The sequence below is a fragment of the Balaenoptera ricei genome, chromosome 1, assembly GCF_028023285.1.
Source record: "Balaenoptera ricei isolate mBalRic1 chromosome 1, mBalRic1.hap2, whole genome shotgun sequence".
In the NCBI taxonomy this organism is placed as follows: domain Eukaryota; kingdom Metazoa; phylum Chordata; class Mammalia; order Artiodactyla; family Balaenopteridae; genus Balaenoptera; species Balaenoptera ricei.
Window position 1 is genome coordinate 53,029,081 of NC_082639.1, and position 19,053 is coordinate 53,048,133.

Consider the following 19,053-nt stretch of genomic DNA (forward strand, 5'->3'; position numbering starts at 1 on the left):
ATTTTGATTGGAGTTGTGTCAGATCTATAAACTGTAAAGAATTTACATCTTTATGATATTGAGCCTTCTTAACCATTAACCTGGTATGTCTTTCTATTTATTAAATTCCTCTTTTATTTCTTACAATTAATTGTTATCATTTTCTTCAGAAAGGCATTGTAAATCTTTGGTTTATTCCTAGAAATCCTTATATTTTGTGTTGCTTTTAAATATTTTTAAATCGCATTTTCTGTTGCTAGTATGTAGATATGAAATTGAGTTTTATATATTTTGTGACATCTTATAACATTATTCTCTTATTCTTTTATAAAATAATCCGGTTCAGGACACTGGGAAAACCAAAATGCTGAAATAAAAAAGTTAAAATCTCTCATAAACCCACCACCTAAAGTTAAACTTATTAAATATTTTATGTAGAAGCTTTTAGTGTCTTGATGTATGCTTTTAGTGTCTTGGTGTATGTACTTCACACACATATATATATATATATACACACATATATATATGTATATATATATGATTTTTAATAAGAATATGAATCCCAAATTCTAGTACTATGTCTGTAGATTTTCATTTCTGTATTTTCTATATGGATAATAATAACCACTTTGGATAAAAGCAGTTTTCTTCTTCCCTTTCCAGTATTTTTTCCCTTGTTTTATTATATCTGCTAAGACCTCTGTGGTGTTTAATGGAAGTAATAAGAGCTAACATTCTTATTGTGTTACCTCCTGATAGTTAAGAAATTGCTTTCAATATTTAACCATTGAATATGGTGTGTGCTGTAAGATTTTGTAGATTATCCTTTGGTTACGGAAGTATTCCCTTTCATTCTTATTTTGCTAAGAATTTTTATCATGAATGGCATTGACATTGAATTTTATCAAATGAATTATCTACATTCACTGAAATAATTTGTATGTGATTTTTTTTCTCTTTGAATTCCTTAATGTGGTGAATTATATTAATAGATTCTGTAATGCTAAACCAATCTTAAATTAATTTGGTCATGATCTATTTTGCCTGTTTGCTAGTATTATTTCTTCTAGAATTTTTACATCTGTGATTTTGAACGAGTTTGGCCTGTAATTTTCCATTTATGTACTATTCTGTCTGGTTTTGGTTATAGAAGACTACTAAAATGAATAGTAGGAGTACTTCTTCTTTTCAGTTCTCTGAGAGTTTGTGTAAAATAGTAATTATCCATGCCTTAAATGTTTGGTCAGATTAGCTTATGAAGCCATCAAGGGCCTGTGTTATTGAGCTATTCAGATTTTCTGTTCCTTTTAGAGTCCGTTTTGATTACTGACTCTTTTCTAGGAATATTGATGTCACCTAATTTTTGCATTTGTTGGTATAAAGTTGTTTATTCTCTTAACGTGTATTATCTGTGTTCTCTTCAAAGTAGTTCTTTTTCATTATGAATATAGTTTATTTTTTATTAATCTTGAAAGTAATTTTTCATTTAATTCCTCATTTTGAAGAATTAAGTTTTCAGTTGTTAATCTTCTCTGTTTTATCTTTATTCTGCTTAGTTAATTTTGTTCTCATTTTTATGTTGTCTTATTTGGGTTTATTTCCTTCCCCCCACCTAATAATCTTTAGATAGTTGTAGAATTTATTAATTTTTAACCATTCTTTTTTTCTAAAATAGTCATTTCAGACCATAAATTTCCTTTTAAGGTCCTCTATTTCTAGATCCCAAGATATTAAGTTTGTTTAGTACTAAGTTGTTTTTTTTTTAATCTTCCAGATGATGTATTTTTTACCCAGGTTTATTTTAAAATGTATTTTTAATTTCCCTACAAGTATGTTTAAAAATTTATTGCTGTTTTTTCCTAACATATTTCAGTTATAACCAGAGATTTGTTTTATATAATATCTTTTATATTGGTTGAGACATTTTTATGGCCTAGCACATAGTTATTGTAAATGTATAATTGTGATTTAAAAGAATAACTATTATCTAGTTATTGGTTACAGGTTTTTATACAAAGTTATTAGGGCAAACTAATTAACCGAGTTATTCAGATATTCTATATTCGTAATGATTTTTTTGGTCAGAGTAACTTAACAGTCTTCCATTTTGATGGTTAAATTAATCATCTTGTAGTTTTTCAGTTGTTATTTTACATTTTTTTCATGTAGTTTTTCATTTGTTATTTTACATTTTTTTTCAAGTTAATTTATTAGGTGTCTACAAGTTAAAAAATTTTATATCCTCATAAGGATATAATCTTTTTATTAATATGTGGCATTATTAAGAAATGCCTTAATATCTGTTTCATCCAATATCTCTGAAACTAGGCCAGCTTTCTTTTCGTATTTGCCTGGTATTTTGTCTTGGATATTTTTGAGCCACACACGGAATGAATTTAGGTCTCCCGTCTAGTGAGTCTGGGCTTATAATGAATTCTCAGGGGACACCTTTTTTCTTTTCTTTCTTTTCTTTTTTTTGGTTTTCTTCCATCTCAAGCTAAGGCCAAGGCCAGGAAATATTCCTACTGTCTTCTACAATCAAGATTTTGGTTTGTTTGATTTGTTTATTTGCTTTTAACTTCACCCGTTGCAGGTTTCACCCCATTAAAGAAAAAAAAAAAAGCTGTGACTGAATTGAACACCTGGGAACACTTTATTTACAGAAATGTGCATGGAGGCCAATCAAGACCCCTTGAAGATTTGGGAGAGGGTTCTTGAAAAGGATTGAATTGGTTACCAAATTATAGAACTGTCGGTTTTATCCTGGTTGGCCACCTTCTTTGAGTTCAGATCTTAATCACAAACATTATATTCAGATTAACAGTAGCATACCACTGGGTGTTCAGGATTCTGTGGTTTGATTTTGGCAACCGCTAATAAACATAGACAATATGTAGATTCTAATAATGACCATGCTTATTGTTTGCAGAAGTGTTAGTTATGTACAGATTGCAAATCATTACTTGCAGAATACTTCAACCTTTTGGAGGTACAGGCTTTATTTGTAGGAATTGGGGTTTAGGAGGGTGATATCTTTAGCCCTACTTCCCACCTTGTTTGACCTCAAATAGAAACTATGGACTAATTAAATTCCTAGCTTTTACTAGATAAAAATGAGTAGATACTGCATGATTATATTTATATAAATGTCTAGAAAATACAACCTGTAGCGACAAAAAGGAGATCAGTGGTTCAGGAGAACAGGGTGCCAGGGGAAGGGGTGGGAAAGAGGGTGATTAAAAAGAGTCACGAAGAAACTTTTGGGTGTGATGGTTATATGTTCATTGTATTGACTGTGGTAGTGGATTCTAATTGTATACTTTAAAATCTGTGCGATTTTTTTATGTCAGTTATACTTCAATATACTGCAGTGAAGCTATTAAAGGCAAACAAAAATTCCCTGTTTTTCTGGAGCTTGCATTTTAGTAGGGCAAAGCAAACAATATAGAATTCAGTGACTGCTAACTTTAAAGCAATCTGGGGACAAGACCTGAAGACCCACAAAATATGGCATATGAAAGGGACTGGAATATAAGCTCCATGAGGGCAGTGAGATAATCTATTTCATAATTACTCTATCCGCATTGCCCAGAACACTACTGGGCACCTAATAGGCACACAATACATATTTAATGAATGAATAAAGAATCCTAAAAACAGAACAAAACAAAATCTCTGGCTTTAGGTCACTAGGGATTGGCACATGCCCTCTGAGGATTTACCTTCTGATTTGGAATTTATGGTTGTTTCTGCCCTTAGTTACAGAAACGTATTTTTGAATTTTTATCTGTTTTTTTTAAAGAAGGGTTTCTCAGAATATTTAGTCTGTCCTATTATTGGAACTGTGTTGATTCATATGTTGATTCAAATATCTGAACATTCATCAAATGTTTATTGGAAACCTATAGTGTGCCAGTTACTATGCTACAGTCAGTGGATATAACATCAAAAAGGAAACAGACAATGGATCAGTCTGTGGGGACACAGACAATAAACACACAGATGAACAAACTGGTTACTAATTTAATTACTTCGGGGAATAAGGTAATTTGATTAAGGAATATTCCGCATAAGATTTCAAGAAGAAAAAGATAAATGTATGATTCTTATCAACTTTGACCTGTTCCATTAAACCAAATTGAATTTCCATACATAGCAAGGATATTTGCATTCAAATTTTAAAAATCCAGTAAGAACCTGGTAATACCAAAAGTCAGTGTAAGTCTATCCAGCTGAGTTCCTTGGTATAGAGAAGAACTAATCACTAAGTTGACATGGCAATAGTTAACATTGCAACCATAAACCCCAAATCAGAAGGTCAAGTAGAGCACAGGAAAGTGGCACTTGCCCAGAGAGCATGTGCCAATCCCTGGTGACCTAAAGCCAGAGGTGTTTGTTTTGTTTTTAGGATTCTTTATTCATTCAGTAAATATGTATCGTGTGTCTGTTAGGTTCCAGGCAGTGTTCTGGGTCTCACAGGTAGATGATACTTAACCAAGTAAGTGAATTCTTTGGAGAATTCAGAGGTGATTACTGCCCCCAAAGCACTCGCACTTGTGAGTTAATTGATCATACCAGAATCTACATCTCCATTACAGGATGATGTTTCAGTGATTACAGGATGTACTTTACTATATTATTCTTCTCTGGAATTCTATCTTGTGCACCAAGCATTATTCTACATCCTGGAATGACAGAGCACCTTCACTCCAAGAGGTGCATAGATGAATGTGACATATAGTGAAATAAACAGAAGTATAATTGGTATGACAGAAATATGCCCAGGGTGCTAGGGGAGAACAGGCAGGGAGACTTTCCCAAAGTAGGGAGGTCAGGTGATGACTAAACTATTTCTTTAACAATTATTATTGATAGAAGTAATTCCTTTTATGCATTTTTTTCCATCAGTGATATTCCATATTGTGCTAGTCTTTAGAACTGGCTGATAATACTCAGGTTAATGTGCAAACATTTGTGATACACACACACACACACACACAAACATGCACAGCAAGTAGACATGTGGGCATCATGCAACATTAGTATAAATATTTTTATTGTCTTATATATTTTTGTTTTATATTCCACACCAATAAGATCAAGGAGATCAGGAAGAAGGTATAGGTGTTTCCAATGAAAATTACCAAATCTCTTTGACTTTGTGAATGTAGATTCTTATATAAAAATGCTTCTGAGTTAGTGGTTTCTGTGAAAAGAGATTTTATTTAAAGGCCGGCACATCTAAAGTAATATAAGTTATAGTTTCACTATTTTCTGGAAAACTCTGGGAATATTAGATTTAAATAATGCTTATTAGTCTCTATAACCAATCAGAAAGAGATTCTTTAAAACAGGGGTCCCCAACCCCTGGGCCGCAGACCGCTACCGGTCCTCAGCCTGTTAGGAACCAGGCCACGTAGCAGGAGGTGAGTGGTGGGCAAGTGAGCGAAGTTTCATCTGCTGCTCTCTATCACTCCCCATTGCTCGCATTACCGCCTGAACTATTCCCCGCGGCCCCCCGCCACGCCCCCCCCCCCGCAGTCTGTGAAAAAATTGTCTTCCACGAAACCGGTCCCTGGTGCCAAAAAGGTTGGGACCGCTGCTTTAAGAGACTAAGTTTTTAATACCCCCTGAAGGTAGGAAAATATTTCATGCTCACCATGAGGTAGGAGCTTTTCTCCATTTCAGATACACAGAACACTTTCGGCTTCCATCCTACAACTTTAGCCATATGTCAAATGTAGACACAGAAATGCAAAAACTCTGGTCTGTGTGACAAAAAGCTGTTCTTTCCAATGGAACCAAGACATGTTCTTGTACAAAAGCACAACCAGGCAAACAGAAAGACTAATAAATAAATATGTTTGCTGTTGTCTTTCAATCAAGAGAGAATAGGTGCTTATAGAACAATATATAATAGGTCCTCATCATCCCAACAAATATTAATTGCCAGATCATAAAGCCAAACTTCATTGGTCGCTTCTACTAATGGTGAATAACTTACAGCCAAAGTACAAATCAGAACCAAATTTAGCTTAGTATCAGAAACAAAAACAAAGAATAGGAAATTAAAAAATGGAGAAACAGTCAAAAAGGCAAAGTTCTGTTGCCTCTGGGGATTTACTGTCGGAACCAGGAAATCATGTGTATGAGTTTAAACAGCTCATGGATTGTGTATCTCAGACATCACAGTTTCATTGGTTCTGGAAGGTGAGTCTACCAAGACTGACAAGTATAATGTAAGAAAAAATAAAAACATGCTCTGTGAAATTGTGCAGAATGTGCAGGTGCCAGGTGTTTATTTAAATCACTAACAAAAGAACCAATAAGGTGGTTAGCCTAGTTCAGAGAGAATTGGAGAGAGTATTTATAATTGCTGAAAGAAAGAATGTTTAAGTAAGATTCAAATTTAGATGCAAAACTGGTTAACATCTTACAGGGCAATGCAACTGTAATAATTTGCTAAAATAATGTACATTTCTACCAGACAAAGCTAACATGCGGTGCTCTTGAACAAGAACGATTTATGTCATTGTCATTTTTCTAAAAGTTAGTATGTCGGGGAACCTAAACAACATGAGCGACAACCAGTTATTTACTCGTTCAGCAGATAGTTAAGAGCACTCTTCTCAGAGCTGAGGATGCCATACGGTCTCTGTTGTTCTCTGCCCTCATGGAGGTGCTGTTCATCTGGCCCTCCCTGTGCATACCCTGCTCCAGCCTTTGTTGCCACAGGGAGAGCCTGGACCTGCCTACACCCTTCTCCCATGTCTGGTAGAAAGATGCCCGGGTATCTGGCAACCCAAATTCATACCATAGGGGGCCCAGAATATGCTTATCCTACATTTTTTCTGAGGGTGTTGGTAGAAGTTAAATAAATCAGTTGCATAAAAATTTTCCCTGAAATATATTTTTTAAAGTGCTATTAAAGAGAATTTGTATCTCTTAATACTATTTTAAAAGCTGGCTGTCCTTGTTCTGAGCATTGTCTTTCACTTAGAATGACCTGGTTCTGAGGAAAAGATTTGCTGAAAATTCGTTTGCCTTTATTATTCTTCATTTAACTCACTTTTAAGTTTTTTCAAACAGGAGTTAAAGAGACACCATGATCACATTTCTGAATTCCTTTGTTGCTTAACAAGTACTTTGTATTTGGCATCTTCTCTTCCTTCATCACTCTTGCATTTTATTGAATTTTGGATTTTCTATAAATGTACAAAGTACTGTTTTGGTTAGACATTATCTTAAATAAATTTGGGTGTGTGTTTTTCTTTATGGATCGCAAATAGTGTTTTCTGTTTTGGAGGAATTTATTACATGCCTGCTTTCTGTAATGGACCAGTCATTGCCCATTTACTGAAGCGTATCCTGCCATTAGTGGCTTTGTCCTATAAAGCATAATTGATTGTACTTTATTGAAATCCTGTAGCAAAGCAAATCTTAATCAGGTTATTTTGGCCTTTGTGGAGTGCTTGTGTGTATCGGCTCTCATTCTTTCCAGCAGCTTGGATCTCTCCATAGTTTGGCATGTTTTATTTTTCCCAGCGTTCAAGAAAATGTCAACATTCTGTGAAGGTAATCTGATCATAAAGTCTACTTTAATTAACCCTTTTTGAACCAAATATTGATGTGCTGTATCGTTTGGTGTGTAAATTTAAAGAATACTTATACAGAAATACAAAAAGTATTCATCATAAAGCTTTCTTTTTCTTTTTTAAAACATTAAAATGTGTGTTGACTCTTTGTAAATTGTAGATGAATACCTCTTTGGTTAGAAAATCTTGGTATTTCAAGTAGTTTTTAAAGAATGAAATCTGTACCTTCTACAATTGAATAAGAAGTTTAAATAATTGTAGGATTAACACATTGGGTAGTTTTTACATTTAGACTGATTTTTGAAATGTTTTTCATTTGAGTTATTTGGTCAGAAACAAAGAAAACTAAGCCTCAACAGTGTAAAGAAAGTACATATAATTGACTTTCTCACTGGAGAAAGGAATTCATTCTTCTGGGTAGGTTAACAGTCTTAAAAACTGTGCTTTTGAATTCCTGTTTTCTGCATTGGTGTGTTTACATCACAGAGTCACTTTTACATAATAACATAAACATAAGAGAATGAATTGTATTTATTTTACAATCCTAGTGATGTGATGGAAGTTGGATAGAGTCAAAATATTTACAGATTATTTTTTTATCCTGTTTGTCATTGAGGAAGAGGTTATACAAAGACAATTAACCCTTCTCTCAAATTTTGCATCTTCAGAGGCGAGGAACTGCTCCACCTCCAATGAAACTGCCGCCTCCTTATAAAGCTCCATCTGATGATAGTGATGAAACTGAAGAAGAATATGCATTTACCAACAGTGAGTTCCTTTTCATTATTTGGGGTGGATGCAGAATTTATTAAAGTATGCTTTAATGATTGTTGTAAATTGTCAGATACAGTGGTATAACTTCTTAGAAAATGTGCATGGACATATCTTGCTGAAAAAGAAAGTTTACATCTCCAAAACTTCTGTGACTTTATTTTCCTAAGTTTTTGTCTTTGACACTAATATAACAGAGTGAGGATCAAAGGCAGCTGGGTGGTAAACTTTTATCTACATTCCCTCCTAGTCTTACTATTTGGTTATGATTACACAAATGCTAAGAAGTCCTTGAAATTGGAGTTTCATGCATAATAATCAGAGTTTTAGGTTTTAGGTTTTAGGCCTTGATTACGTGCCCTACTCAAATGGATGGTGATATTGCCAGTGCAAAATTACAGAGGGCCAACGAAGTCATAATTTTTCCTTTAGACGTCATTTCATGACGTCCTTTTGCATTAGTTGTATCAAATATACATTCACACATATATTTAATGAAGGCTTTATTTAAAAGAATTTACATATCTTTTATGTATGTAAAGTATATGTAGTTTAGATCTGATTGCTGTTGTGTATGGAATTTATTTTGGGGGTGATGAAAATGTTCTAAAATTAGATTGTGATGATGGTTGCACAATTTGTGACTATACTGAAACCTACAGGATTATACATTTGAATGGGTGAATTTCATGGGTTTTTTTGAAATTTACATATTTTAAACTAATATTTTTCCTTCTATTATATAGAAAAGGAGTTTGATACAGAAATTGAAAGAGTTAAAATTCTGGCTCCAGTACTTCCTAGTGTGTGACCTTAAGCATGCCCTCTTCTATGAAAATAATGGTACCTACTTCAAAGGGGTTGTGATGAAGATTAAAATAAGGCGATAAGGACTTTAGCCTGGCGTATTGTGAATCTTCAACAAGTATTATAAAGTTGACTATAATCTTATATTTTCTAAATATAATAATATATAAATGAAATATAAAAATAAATATAACTATATAACAATTAAGTTGACTTTATAAAAACTTGGTTTGTACTTTGTGATTTTACAGAACGCTTTCTCATGCATTTTCATTTATTCAACAATCTCTGTTGAAAACCAACTGCTTTTCACTAACAGTGCTAAGTGAGTCTTCTGTGAGATAAATGAAACATAGCTCCTTTTTTTCTCTGTGGGGTCACCAGCCTGGAAGGGAGGATACAAAGGCATGGAAACAAAATTTCATAAAGGTACTGCAGTGTCTTGGTTCTCAACCTCTTTGGAAGAGCAACACATGATAGATACGATTGATATATGTGTGCGTTTGTGTAATGTAATCCCTTGTTTTGATATAGTTATTAGGGTAGCTGCAGCAGAGTGGAGATGGCTTGTTGATTATTCATAATTTCTGGGATACTAGAATGCCCATATTTGCATGGTGGTTAGGAAACCTCGTTTAAGCATGTGACTAAGATTACATTCTAATCCTAGCTCTACCACTTAGTTGTGAATTCATAGACAAGTTTCTTAACCTCTTCATGGCTCACACTTTCCTATCGATATGGAGGAGAGGGGATGTCTTATAATAATCTGCCTCACAGGATTGCTATGAGCATTAGAGGAAAAAGCATTTAAAGAACTTAGTATAAGGATTGTGATACCTAGTAAACACTCTGGTTTACCATGTGCCAGGTCTTCATATGTGTTAATAACTCTATCAAATAACTCTATCAACATAGTAACTTTGTGAGGTTTCTAAATGTACAAATAAAGAAACAGGCTCAGAGAAATTAAGGAATATGTCAAAAATTACACAGCTAATAAATAGTGGACATGGAGTTTAAATCCAGGCACTCTGACTCCAGAGCTGGTACTGTCTATCATCTACTCTTCCCATTACTTAAAACATTACTATCCCAGCAATAGGAACAGAGTGACTTGGGGTTATCTAGTGAATATCACGTTGATACCATTAGATAGGCAGAGAAGTTCCCCAGAGTTCCAAGACCATGTGTACATGTGTGTTCACAGCACATATTCACAGAGTTAGAGGGGTTCAGGAAGGGCAGTGATTTACACTGAAAGCTGATACAGTAAGTCTCCTACATACAAATGAGTTCCATTCTGAGAGCACATTCGTAAGTCCAATTTGTTCGTAAGTCCAACAAAGTTAGCCTAGGCACCCAACTAACACAATCAGCTTATATAGTACTGTACTATAATAGGTTTATAATACTTTTCACACAAATAATATGTAAAAAACAAACACAAAAAATAAACATTTTTAATCTTACAGTACAGTACCTTGAAGAGTACAGTAGTATGGTACAACAGCTGGCATACAGGGGCTGGCATCGAGTAAATAGGCAAGGAGAGTTACTGACTGGAGGAGGGAGAGGAGGTGGGAGATGGTAGAGCTGAAGGATCATCAGCCGTAGGAGATGGAGGGCAAGCTGCAGTTTCACTCACGCATGATGTTGATGGCACAGGTTCTGGTTCCTTGCTGGATTCAATTCTATCTAACCTCTTGAAAAAACATCCAGTGATGTCTGGGTAGTAAGTCTTTTTTTCTCGTCATAGATGACACAGTAGCACTGGATTGCATTCTGAACGGCTGCTGCAGCCTTCGTGTACCATTCTACATTCGGGTCCTGTGCCTCAAAAATTAACACTGCCTCCTCCAATAAAGAAAATCCCCTTGCCACTTCCTGCGTCATGAATCTCTTTGGTTCTTCAGTTACTTCTTCCTCTTGTCTCTCTTCATCCTTCTCTGGGCCTCCAATTCCACCAGGTCTTCATTAGTAAACTCCTTGTGTTTCACAGCAAGGAATTCAGAGAAGTTGTCCTCTTACAGATCTAGTTTGAAATACAGATACTGTACTACTGTACTCTATACAGTACCTTTCAGTAAAGTACACAAAAGCACAACCACTTGTGGAGGATGCATACATAACACACGTGAACTAACTTACGTGATTGGACGTGCAAATGCATGTTCACATCTTTGAAAGCTGGCAACTTGAAGGTTCGTATGTAGGGGACTTACTGTATAGACTTCTAGTATCAAATTCATCTCCTAACTATGACATTTCACAAATTCTCCAGCAAATTTGGGCTGTGAATATGACTTTCCATTCATTTTGCTCCCCATTTTTTCCCTTCCCATTGAATTTTCTTTTAACCTTCTGCAGAAGGGTTTGAACCGTATGGAGCTATGAGATGGTTCACATTTAAAATGTAGATGAACCTAAAGCCTCTAGCTTTCCTGTATTTCTCTTGATATGGATCTGGTGAATTTTTCTTTGCTTCTCAACTCTTATTAAATGAACACTCCTCATCTTTCCAAAACTAAAAGCACATTGGTTCACTGTTTTATCAGATTCTTATTGTCCCAAAACTAAGCATTTCTTTTTACAGTGGTGAAAGTATGATTATGTAACTTTCCCATGGTCCAGGACTAGGAGGTGGAAGGCTGGAATCCAACCCGTAGGCCTACCAGGAAGTGATGATTATATTAGAGAGATCACCGACGTGAGATACTCATGATTCTAAAGTGTAGTTTAATCTAACTTAGGTGAGCTTTGGTAAGTTACTCATTTACAAAGTTCATCTGGTCAAGAAATACTTATTGAGTGGGTATTTTAGGTGGGCAGACACTGTTTTAAGTGTTGGGAACACAGCAGTGAGCAAGATCTCTCATTAACTTATATTCTAGAGGGGGAGAAAGCTTATAAACAATAAGATAGTTTAAATATTGATAAGTACTGTAAATAACTAAATAAAACAAGGTAGTGTGAGAATAAGTCCCTTGGAGTCCCTCCTTGGAGGAGGCAACATTAAGTGGAATGGGTAAGGAAGGCCAAGCAAGGTAGGACCCAAATGACAAGAAGGAACAAAAGAGCTGACTTTTTAGTCATCATATCGATCAGATTTTTTTTCAGACTGTGATCCACAGTAAAATAACATATATTTCATTTAACAACCGAATATAGATGTGCACGTACACACAGACACACACACTAACATGCATATATAATTGAAACAAAAGTTTCATGAAATATAACTTACCTTTATAACATATGAAGAATTTATTCTTTTTCTATACTATTGTTATTTTTTTGGCTGCACCACGTGTCTTGTCGGATCTTAGTTCCCTGACCAGGGATTGAACCTGGGCCCACGGCATTGAAAGCACCGAGTCCTAACCACTGGACCACCAGGGAATTCCCTCTGTACTGTTTTATTTCACTTTTTAAAATGCTGTTTGCAACTCGTTTTTTCTCTTGATCGACTAATGAGTCGCAACCTGCAGTATGAAAACCACAAATTTGTGGTTTTCAAACTTCAGTGTACATCAGAAGCACCTGTTGAGCTTGTTCAAACACTAATTGCTGACCCCTACCCCCAGTTTCTAATTTCTTACATCTGGGAGCACCCAGTAATTTGCATTTCTAGATGATGCTGATACTTCTGATTCAGGGCCGACATTCTGAAAACTGCTGATCTGGATGGTATTAAACTCACGGGAGCAGGTGAGGTAGAGAAGTGTGTATAGACAGCAGCAAGAAGGGAACCCAGCACATGCCTAGCATAAGAGCATCCTAGCGTAAGAACACTCTGAGGAGATTGTAGGATTAAGTAGTTTAAAAGAATGTGTTTCAAGAAAGGTTCTGTCACTGAACCTCAGTGGTCAACTGTGGAATGATTCTGAGAGGCTGAGGAGGTTGGAGACAGAATAGTAACCGTTGAACTTAGCAACATGGGGTTACGGAGGAAGAACAGAAAGAGGATACTTGGTAAAATAACCAAGGGATTTATTGTTCAGATTGTTGTGAGAATTCAGTGTTACAGCCAACACAGGCATGCCTCCTTTTATTGTGATTCGCTTGATTGCCCTTCACAAATGATTGTGTCTCTTACTAATTGGTTTGTGGCAACCCTGCATTGTCAGATGATAGTTAGCATTTTTTAGCAATAAAGTGTTTTTTAATTAAAGTATGTACATTGCTTTGTAGACATAATGGTATTGCTTACTTCGTAGATTGCACTGTAGTGTAAACATAAGTTTTATATGCATTGGGAAACCAAAAAATTGGTGTGACTCACTTTATTGCGGTGATCTGCAACCTAACACGCAACATCTCCCAGGTATACCCGTATAGAGAGGGTGTTACATAACAGGCATTTATATTATAGGTCACTCATCTTGCATAGTTAAACATATGACATTCTAGTGCCTAATTTCCATAAGAAGTCTTACAACCATCTTAATAATGAAAATTTCTTGAACTTTAATTAAGAATTATGAAACAGTTAAAAATTAAGAAACAATATCCACATAAATGCTGAGCTGTTGACCAAACTACTATTATCAGACCTGCAGGATTTGTCAAAGGGAGGTATCAGTGGTGCAGAACTTTTTACTTTATGGTATAGTCTTTAATACCTAAATTTAAAGCTCGATTGCCCTGTCAGAGGTTTAAGATCATTGAGTGCATGAAATGATCACTTAGTTCACTATCACATGGTGACTTTCTAATCTTTGTTTCTGGCCTTAAACTCACTCTGATATCCTGACCCAAATTTTCAATTGGCTGTTGGAAAGATGCCGTATCTTTATTTTCGTTCTTTCTGATAATGGATCAACAAATGTAGATGAATCTTCTTTCCCAATCTCTTCTCATATTTGTAGTTTCCTTTGTATTTTTTTAAAATTAATTAATTTATTTATTTATGGCTGTGTTGGGTCTTCGTTTCTGTGCGAGGGCTTTCTCCAGTTGTGGCAAGCGGGGGCCACTCTTCATTGCGGTGCGCGGGCCTTTCACTATCGCGGCCTCTCTTGTTGCAGAGCACAGGCTCCAGACGCGCAGGCTCAGTAATTGTGGCTCACGGGCCTAGCTGCTCTGCGGCATGTGGGATCCTCCCAGACCAGGGCTCGAACCTGTGTCCCCTGCATTGGCAGGCAGTTTCTCAACCACTGCGCCACCAGGGAAGCCCTCCTTTGTATTTTTATTACCACAATTTTATTAACTATATGGTAGTAGCCACAGTTTATTGAATACCTACTATGTACCATAAATTCTCCCCAGCTCTTTAAGTGCATTCTCAGAAGAGCTTTTGAAAGGAGATAATATCTCTTCTGCTGATTTCAGCTTCATGTCGCATTATTTGGAAAACCTTGCCTGACTCCTTCTTCTAATAGTTATTCCTGTATTTTTCTTTCATCGTATTAACAAAATGTAATTATTTATATACTTATTAGATTAATCTGTCTCCCCCACCAAATCTCTAAGCTCCATGAGGCTAGTTACCCTCTGTTTTGGCCTGGCACATTATAGAAATTCAGTATTTGGGGCAAATTAATGAAAGAAGGTATGTGACTCACGTAGTTACATGAGGGTGCACTGAAAACCCAGGTGTGCTCCTGGTGCCTCGGAGGTACCCTTTCTCCTGAACTGTACCATCGCAGTTTCAGAGCATTCTGTCCAGAACAGCTTGACATCTCTTTCTCAATATGCCACCCATTACTTTATCTAAAAGTTTTGATCCCCAGGGGGATTTGCCACAGTCTCCAGAAAGTCCTGCTTTGTTCACCTTCGATCCCAGAAGTTAAATGCTTTTATATCACTTGGGTGATTCTATCCTGTTGGCGTTCACTCTTTCAATTATGGTTTTAAACTGCAGGGAGCAGAAGGTTTGGAATGACTTTCTGTGACGTAAGAGAGTGAAGCAATGAGAGTCATACAATAGACATGTCTCTTGATGTCAATTAAGTCCTAGGAATTCAGAATATAATTGACTTGTTTGACACCTGGCTTTTTAGTGCTGTAACAGAGATGTGAATAGAACTTCATGTGGATAGTCTCTTAAAGCCCTTTCTTTATCCTTTAATTTCAGAATAGCATACTCTCCTGAGGTATTTTGTTTTCCCACCTTTTTTTTTTTTTTTTTCCACCTCAATAAGGGTCTGGTTTAATTATGACAGTGATACATCTTTATGGCATTTTGCTCAGATTCCTCACTCCCCCCAGTTATATGTCATAATGTAATATTTGGTATAAGGAATATATTTGGGTTATGAAGCATAATAAAATTAGCCCATGAACCACACCATGCAAGTAAAAATTAGATTACAGATACCTTGCATCTTTGTGTTTTACTTTAATTCTTATTGTTTTTATTTCAGTTGTTTTTAAGGATAGGATACTAGCTAAGACCTTCTGAAATGTGATTTATTAGCAAATCACTCAGAGTCACACTATGTGTAAGTTTAGAGCTTTTTAAAAAACAACAACTTTATTGAGATATAATCCACATTACCATACATCTACTTAAAGTGTCCAATTCAGTAGCTTTTAGAATATTTAGAGTTGTTTAACCATCACCACTATCAACCACCCCCCAAACCCTGCTCATTGAACGTCACTCTTCTTTACCATATTTATTCAAAAATTCCTTACATTCATGTATAAAATACACACACACACATATTTTAATTTTTTAAAAAGACTTCATAAATAGTCTTCAAGTGTTCCCATGGAGTGGTCTGGGGAACCTGTCCCAAACCTCTCTTCCTCTTACAAAAAACGCCCCCAAAACTGCATTTAAATTTGGAAGAAGACAAAGATGCCTGCTAGTCCCACTGTCCTCAAGAATCTAGCAGTGCAGTAAGATCACCTCCTCTTCCCAGCTCAAAAAGCAAACAAACAAACAAAAAACAAAACCAGAAAGAGAAAAAAAATATTATTCACAGATAATACAGTTGTCAATCTCAAAAATTCAAAACCTAAAATAATCTTTTAGCAAGAGTAAGTCAGGCTATATATTAATTGCACATATGAAAAAAAATCTTCTAATCAGTATTATCTACTTAGAAAATATGATAGAAATTTCCTAATAGAAATAACAGAGAAACTTTTTAAAAACCCAGTAATAATACAATTAGAAATGCAAATCATGGCAATGACCCATAACTTCTGAGTCATTTACTGTTTGGCAATGTGATGAAAGCTATAAACCTACTCTCAAGAAATATGTATGCAGATACACAGAAATATTGTCACCCACAACCCCTCCCCCCCCCCAGTTTTAAATAGGCATCATTCTGCCTATTTAGTGGAAGTCCTGAAGCCCGTTTAAGGTAATTCGAATCTAAATCCTAAGAGTATATAGGCATTTTTTTAAAATATGAGAATTTCATTGAACATTGATTTGGAGATGAAATGCTAGGCAATTTTGGAAAAGAAAAATATTGAGAGGAGGGGGACACATACTTCCCTAGTATATGAATATATTCTAAACTGGTGTTTTTCAAACTCAATCTGGAGCTTTTAGAAATGAGTGAGAGAGTTTTGACCTGTCTGAAACAGTTTTTCTCAACCTTGATTACTGACATTTTAACCTTTAATTCTTTGCTGTGGGGGACTAACCCTTGCCCAGTAGGATGTTTAACAGCATCCTTGATCTCTACTCACTGGATGCTAGTAGCCTCTTCCTCCCACCCCAGTTGTGACAACCAAAAATGTCTTCACACATTGCCAAGTGTCCCCTGGTCTAAATGGATGGGATATTCTACTGTTATATATTAGTTGAGGTGCCAAGGGCACTGCATTGTGTGGGATAATCTTGTACAATAAAGAATTATCCTGCTCAGAGTACCAGTAGCACTCCAGATTAGAAATATTCTTTAAAACTACAGTAATTAAATCAGTTTAGTATTTGCATTTGAAATGATCCTGAAATAGACCCAGGTGTCTTATAAAAAGTCTAAGATTTAAAAAAATATACTCTTGGTACAGGGAAAGGGTTTCCATATTATTAAAACAACACTGTAAAAGAAAATAGTAAGCTGGCTTATATAAAAATTAAAATATATACGCCCATATTTTTGTATACATATATATTCAGAGGAGAAAGACATGTACAACAATAGAAAAACAAGCAAATATCAGACACTGTGTAATAGATTTGAGCAACAAGTGCAAAAAGAAACTTCAAAGCTTTTGCACAGCAAAGGAAACCATAAACAAGACGAAAAGACAACCCTCAGAATGGGAGAAAATATTTGCAAATGAATCAACGGACAAAGGATTAATCTCCAAAATATATAAACAGCTCATTCAGCTCAATATCAAAGAAACAAACACCCCAATCCAAAAATGGGCAGAAGACCTAAATAGACATTTCTCCAAAGAAGACATACAGATGGCCACGAAGCACATGAAAAGATGCTCAACATCACTAATTATTAGAGAAATGCAAATCAAAACTACAATGAGGTATCACCTCACTCCTGTTAGAATGGGCATCATCAGAAAATCTACAAACAACAAATGCTGGAGAGGGTGTGGTGAAAAGGGAACCCTCTTGCACTGTTGGTGGGAATGTAAATTGATACAGCCACTATGGAGAACAATATGGAGGTTCCTTAAAAAACTAAAAATAGAATTACCATATGACCCAGCAATCCCACTACTGGGCATATACCCAGGGAAAACCGTAATTCAAAAAGACACATGCACCCGAATGTTCATTGCAGCACTATTTACAATAGCCAGGTCATGGAAGCAACCTAAATGCCCATCAACAGACGAATGGATAAAGAAGATGTGGTACATATATACAATGGAATATTACTCAGCCATAAAAAGGAACGAAATTGAGTCATTTGTTGAGACGTGGATGGATCTAGAGACTGTCATACAGAGTGAAGTAAGTCAGAAAGAGAAAAACAAATATCGTATATTAATGCATGTATGCGGAACCTAGAAAAATGGTACAGATGAGCCAGTTTGCAGGGCAGAAGTTGAGACACAGATGTAGAGAATGGACATATGGACACCAAGGGGGGAAAACTGCGGTGGGGTGGGGATGGTGGTGTGCTGAATTGGGCGATTGGGATTGACATGTATACACTGATGTGTATAAAACTGATGCCTAATAAGAACCTGCAGTATAAAAAAACAAACAAAACAAAAAAAAAAAAAAAAAAAAAAAAAAGAAAAACAAGCAAATATCAGACACTGTGTAATAGATTTGAGCAACAAGTGCAAAAAGTCTGTTCAGCCTCACTAACAATGAGAGATATGAAAATTAATAAAAAATCAGATTTTTTATCCCATCAAATTACTAAAGATTTTAAAATTACTGTTGCTCATTGTTGGAGAGGTTGTAGAAAAAAGGAGTTCTTTTATACTGTTGGTAGGAATTTGAATTCATGTCATCTCTTTCTAGAGACTCAGCTGGTGGCACATATAAAAAATTTAAATGTGCATATTTGAATAATTCAACTTCCAGTGATATATCTTAAGGAATTTGTTGCCCATGTGAATATGTGTGTCTGTGTGTACCTATACCTACAAAGAAGTTTACTGCTGCATTTTTCACTAGTAGCAATTAGATCAATACATGTTATATGAAATTAATACATACTATAGCCTTAAGTCAGTTAATCTCTAAGCATTTCTAGCCATTTGACCTGGAACAAGTTGCATATCTTTCCCTTAGTTTCCTCATTTGTAAGATGGGGATGATAATAGTACTCCTTTCATTGGGTGCTTGTGAGAGACTGGAAGAAACGATGTATATAACATGCTTATATGGGAAGTGACACATACATAGGAGGTACTCCAGAATGTTAGCTGCTACCTTTTATTATTATCAATAGCAATACAACGTTCTTCAGTGTTTGCCAAATATTGCCATTACAGAATGAAATTCTGG

The 19,053-nt window shown here is 35.5% G+C and overlaps 1 protein-coding gene and 1 non-coding gene across 13 annotated transcripts in view; one reads left to right on the top strand and one right to left on the bottom strand.

Annotated features, from left to right (window-relative positions):
* Positions 1-19,053, top strand: part of PATJ (PATJ crumbs cell polarity complex component) — a 352,223-nt gene that overhangs the window by 150,335 nt on the left and 182,835 nt on the right. For all 12 annotated transcript variants that reach the window (XM_059923762.1, XM_059923772.1, XM_059923791.1 and 9 more), the window contains one exon: positions 8,243-8,342. In XM_059923762.1, coding sequence (XP_059779745.1) covers positions 8,243-8,342 — 100 coding nt within the window. The remainder of the gene's footprint in view (positions 1-8,242; positions 8,343-19,053) is intronic.
* On the bottom strand, positions 12,482-12,554 carry TRNAE-UUC (transfer RNA glutamic acid (anticodon UUC)). Its single transcript has one exon. It is a non-coding gene; the product is annotated as a tRNA-Glu (tRNA).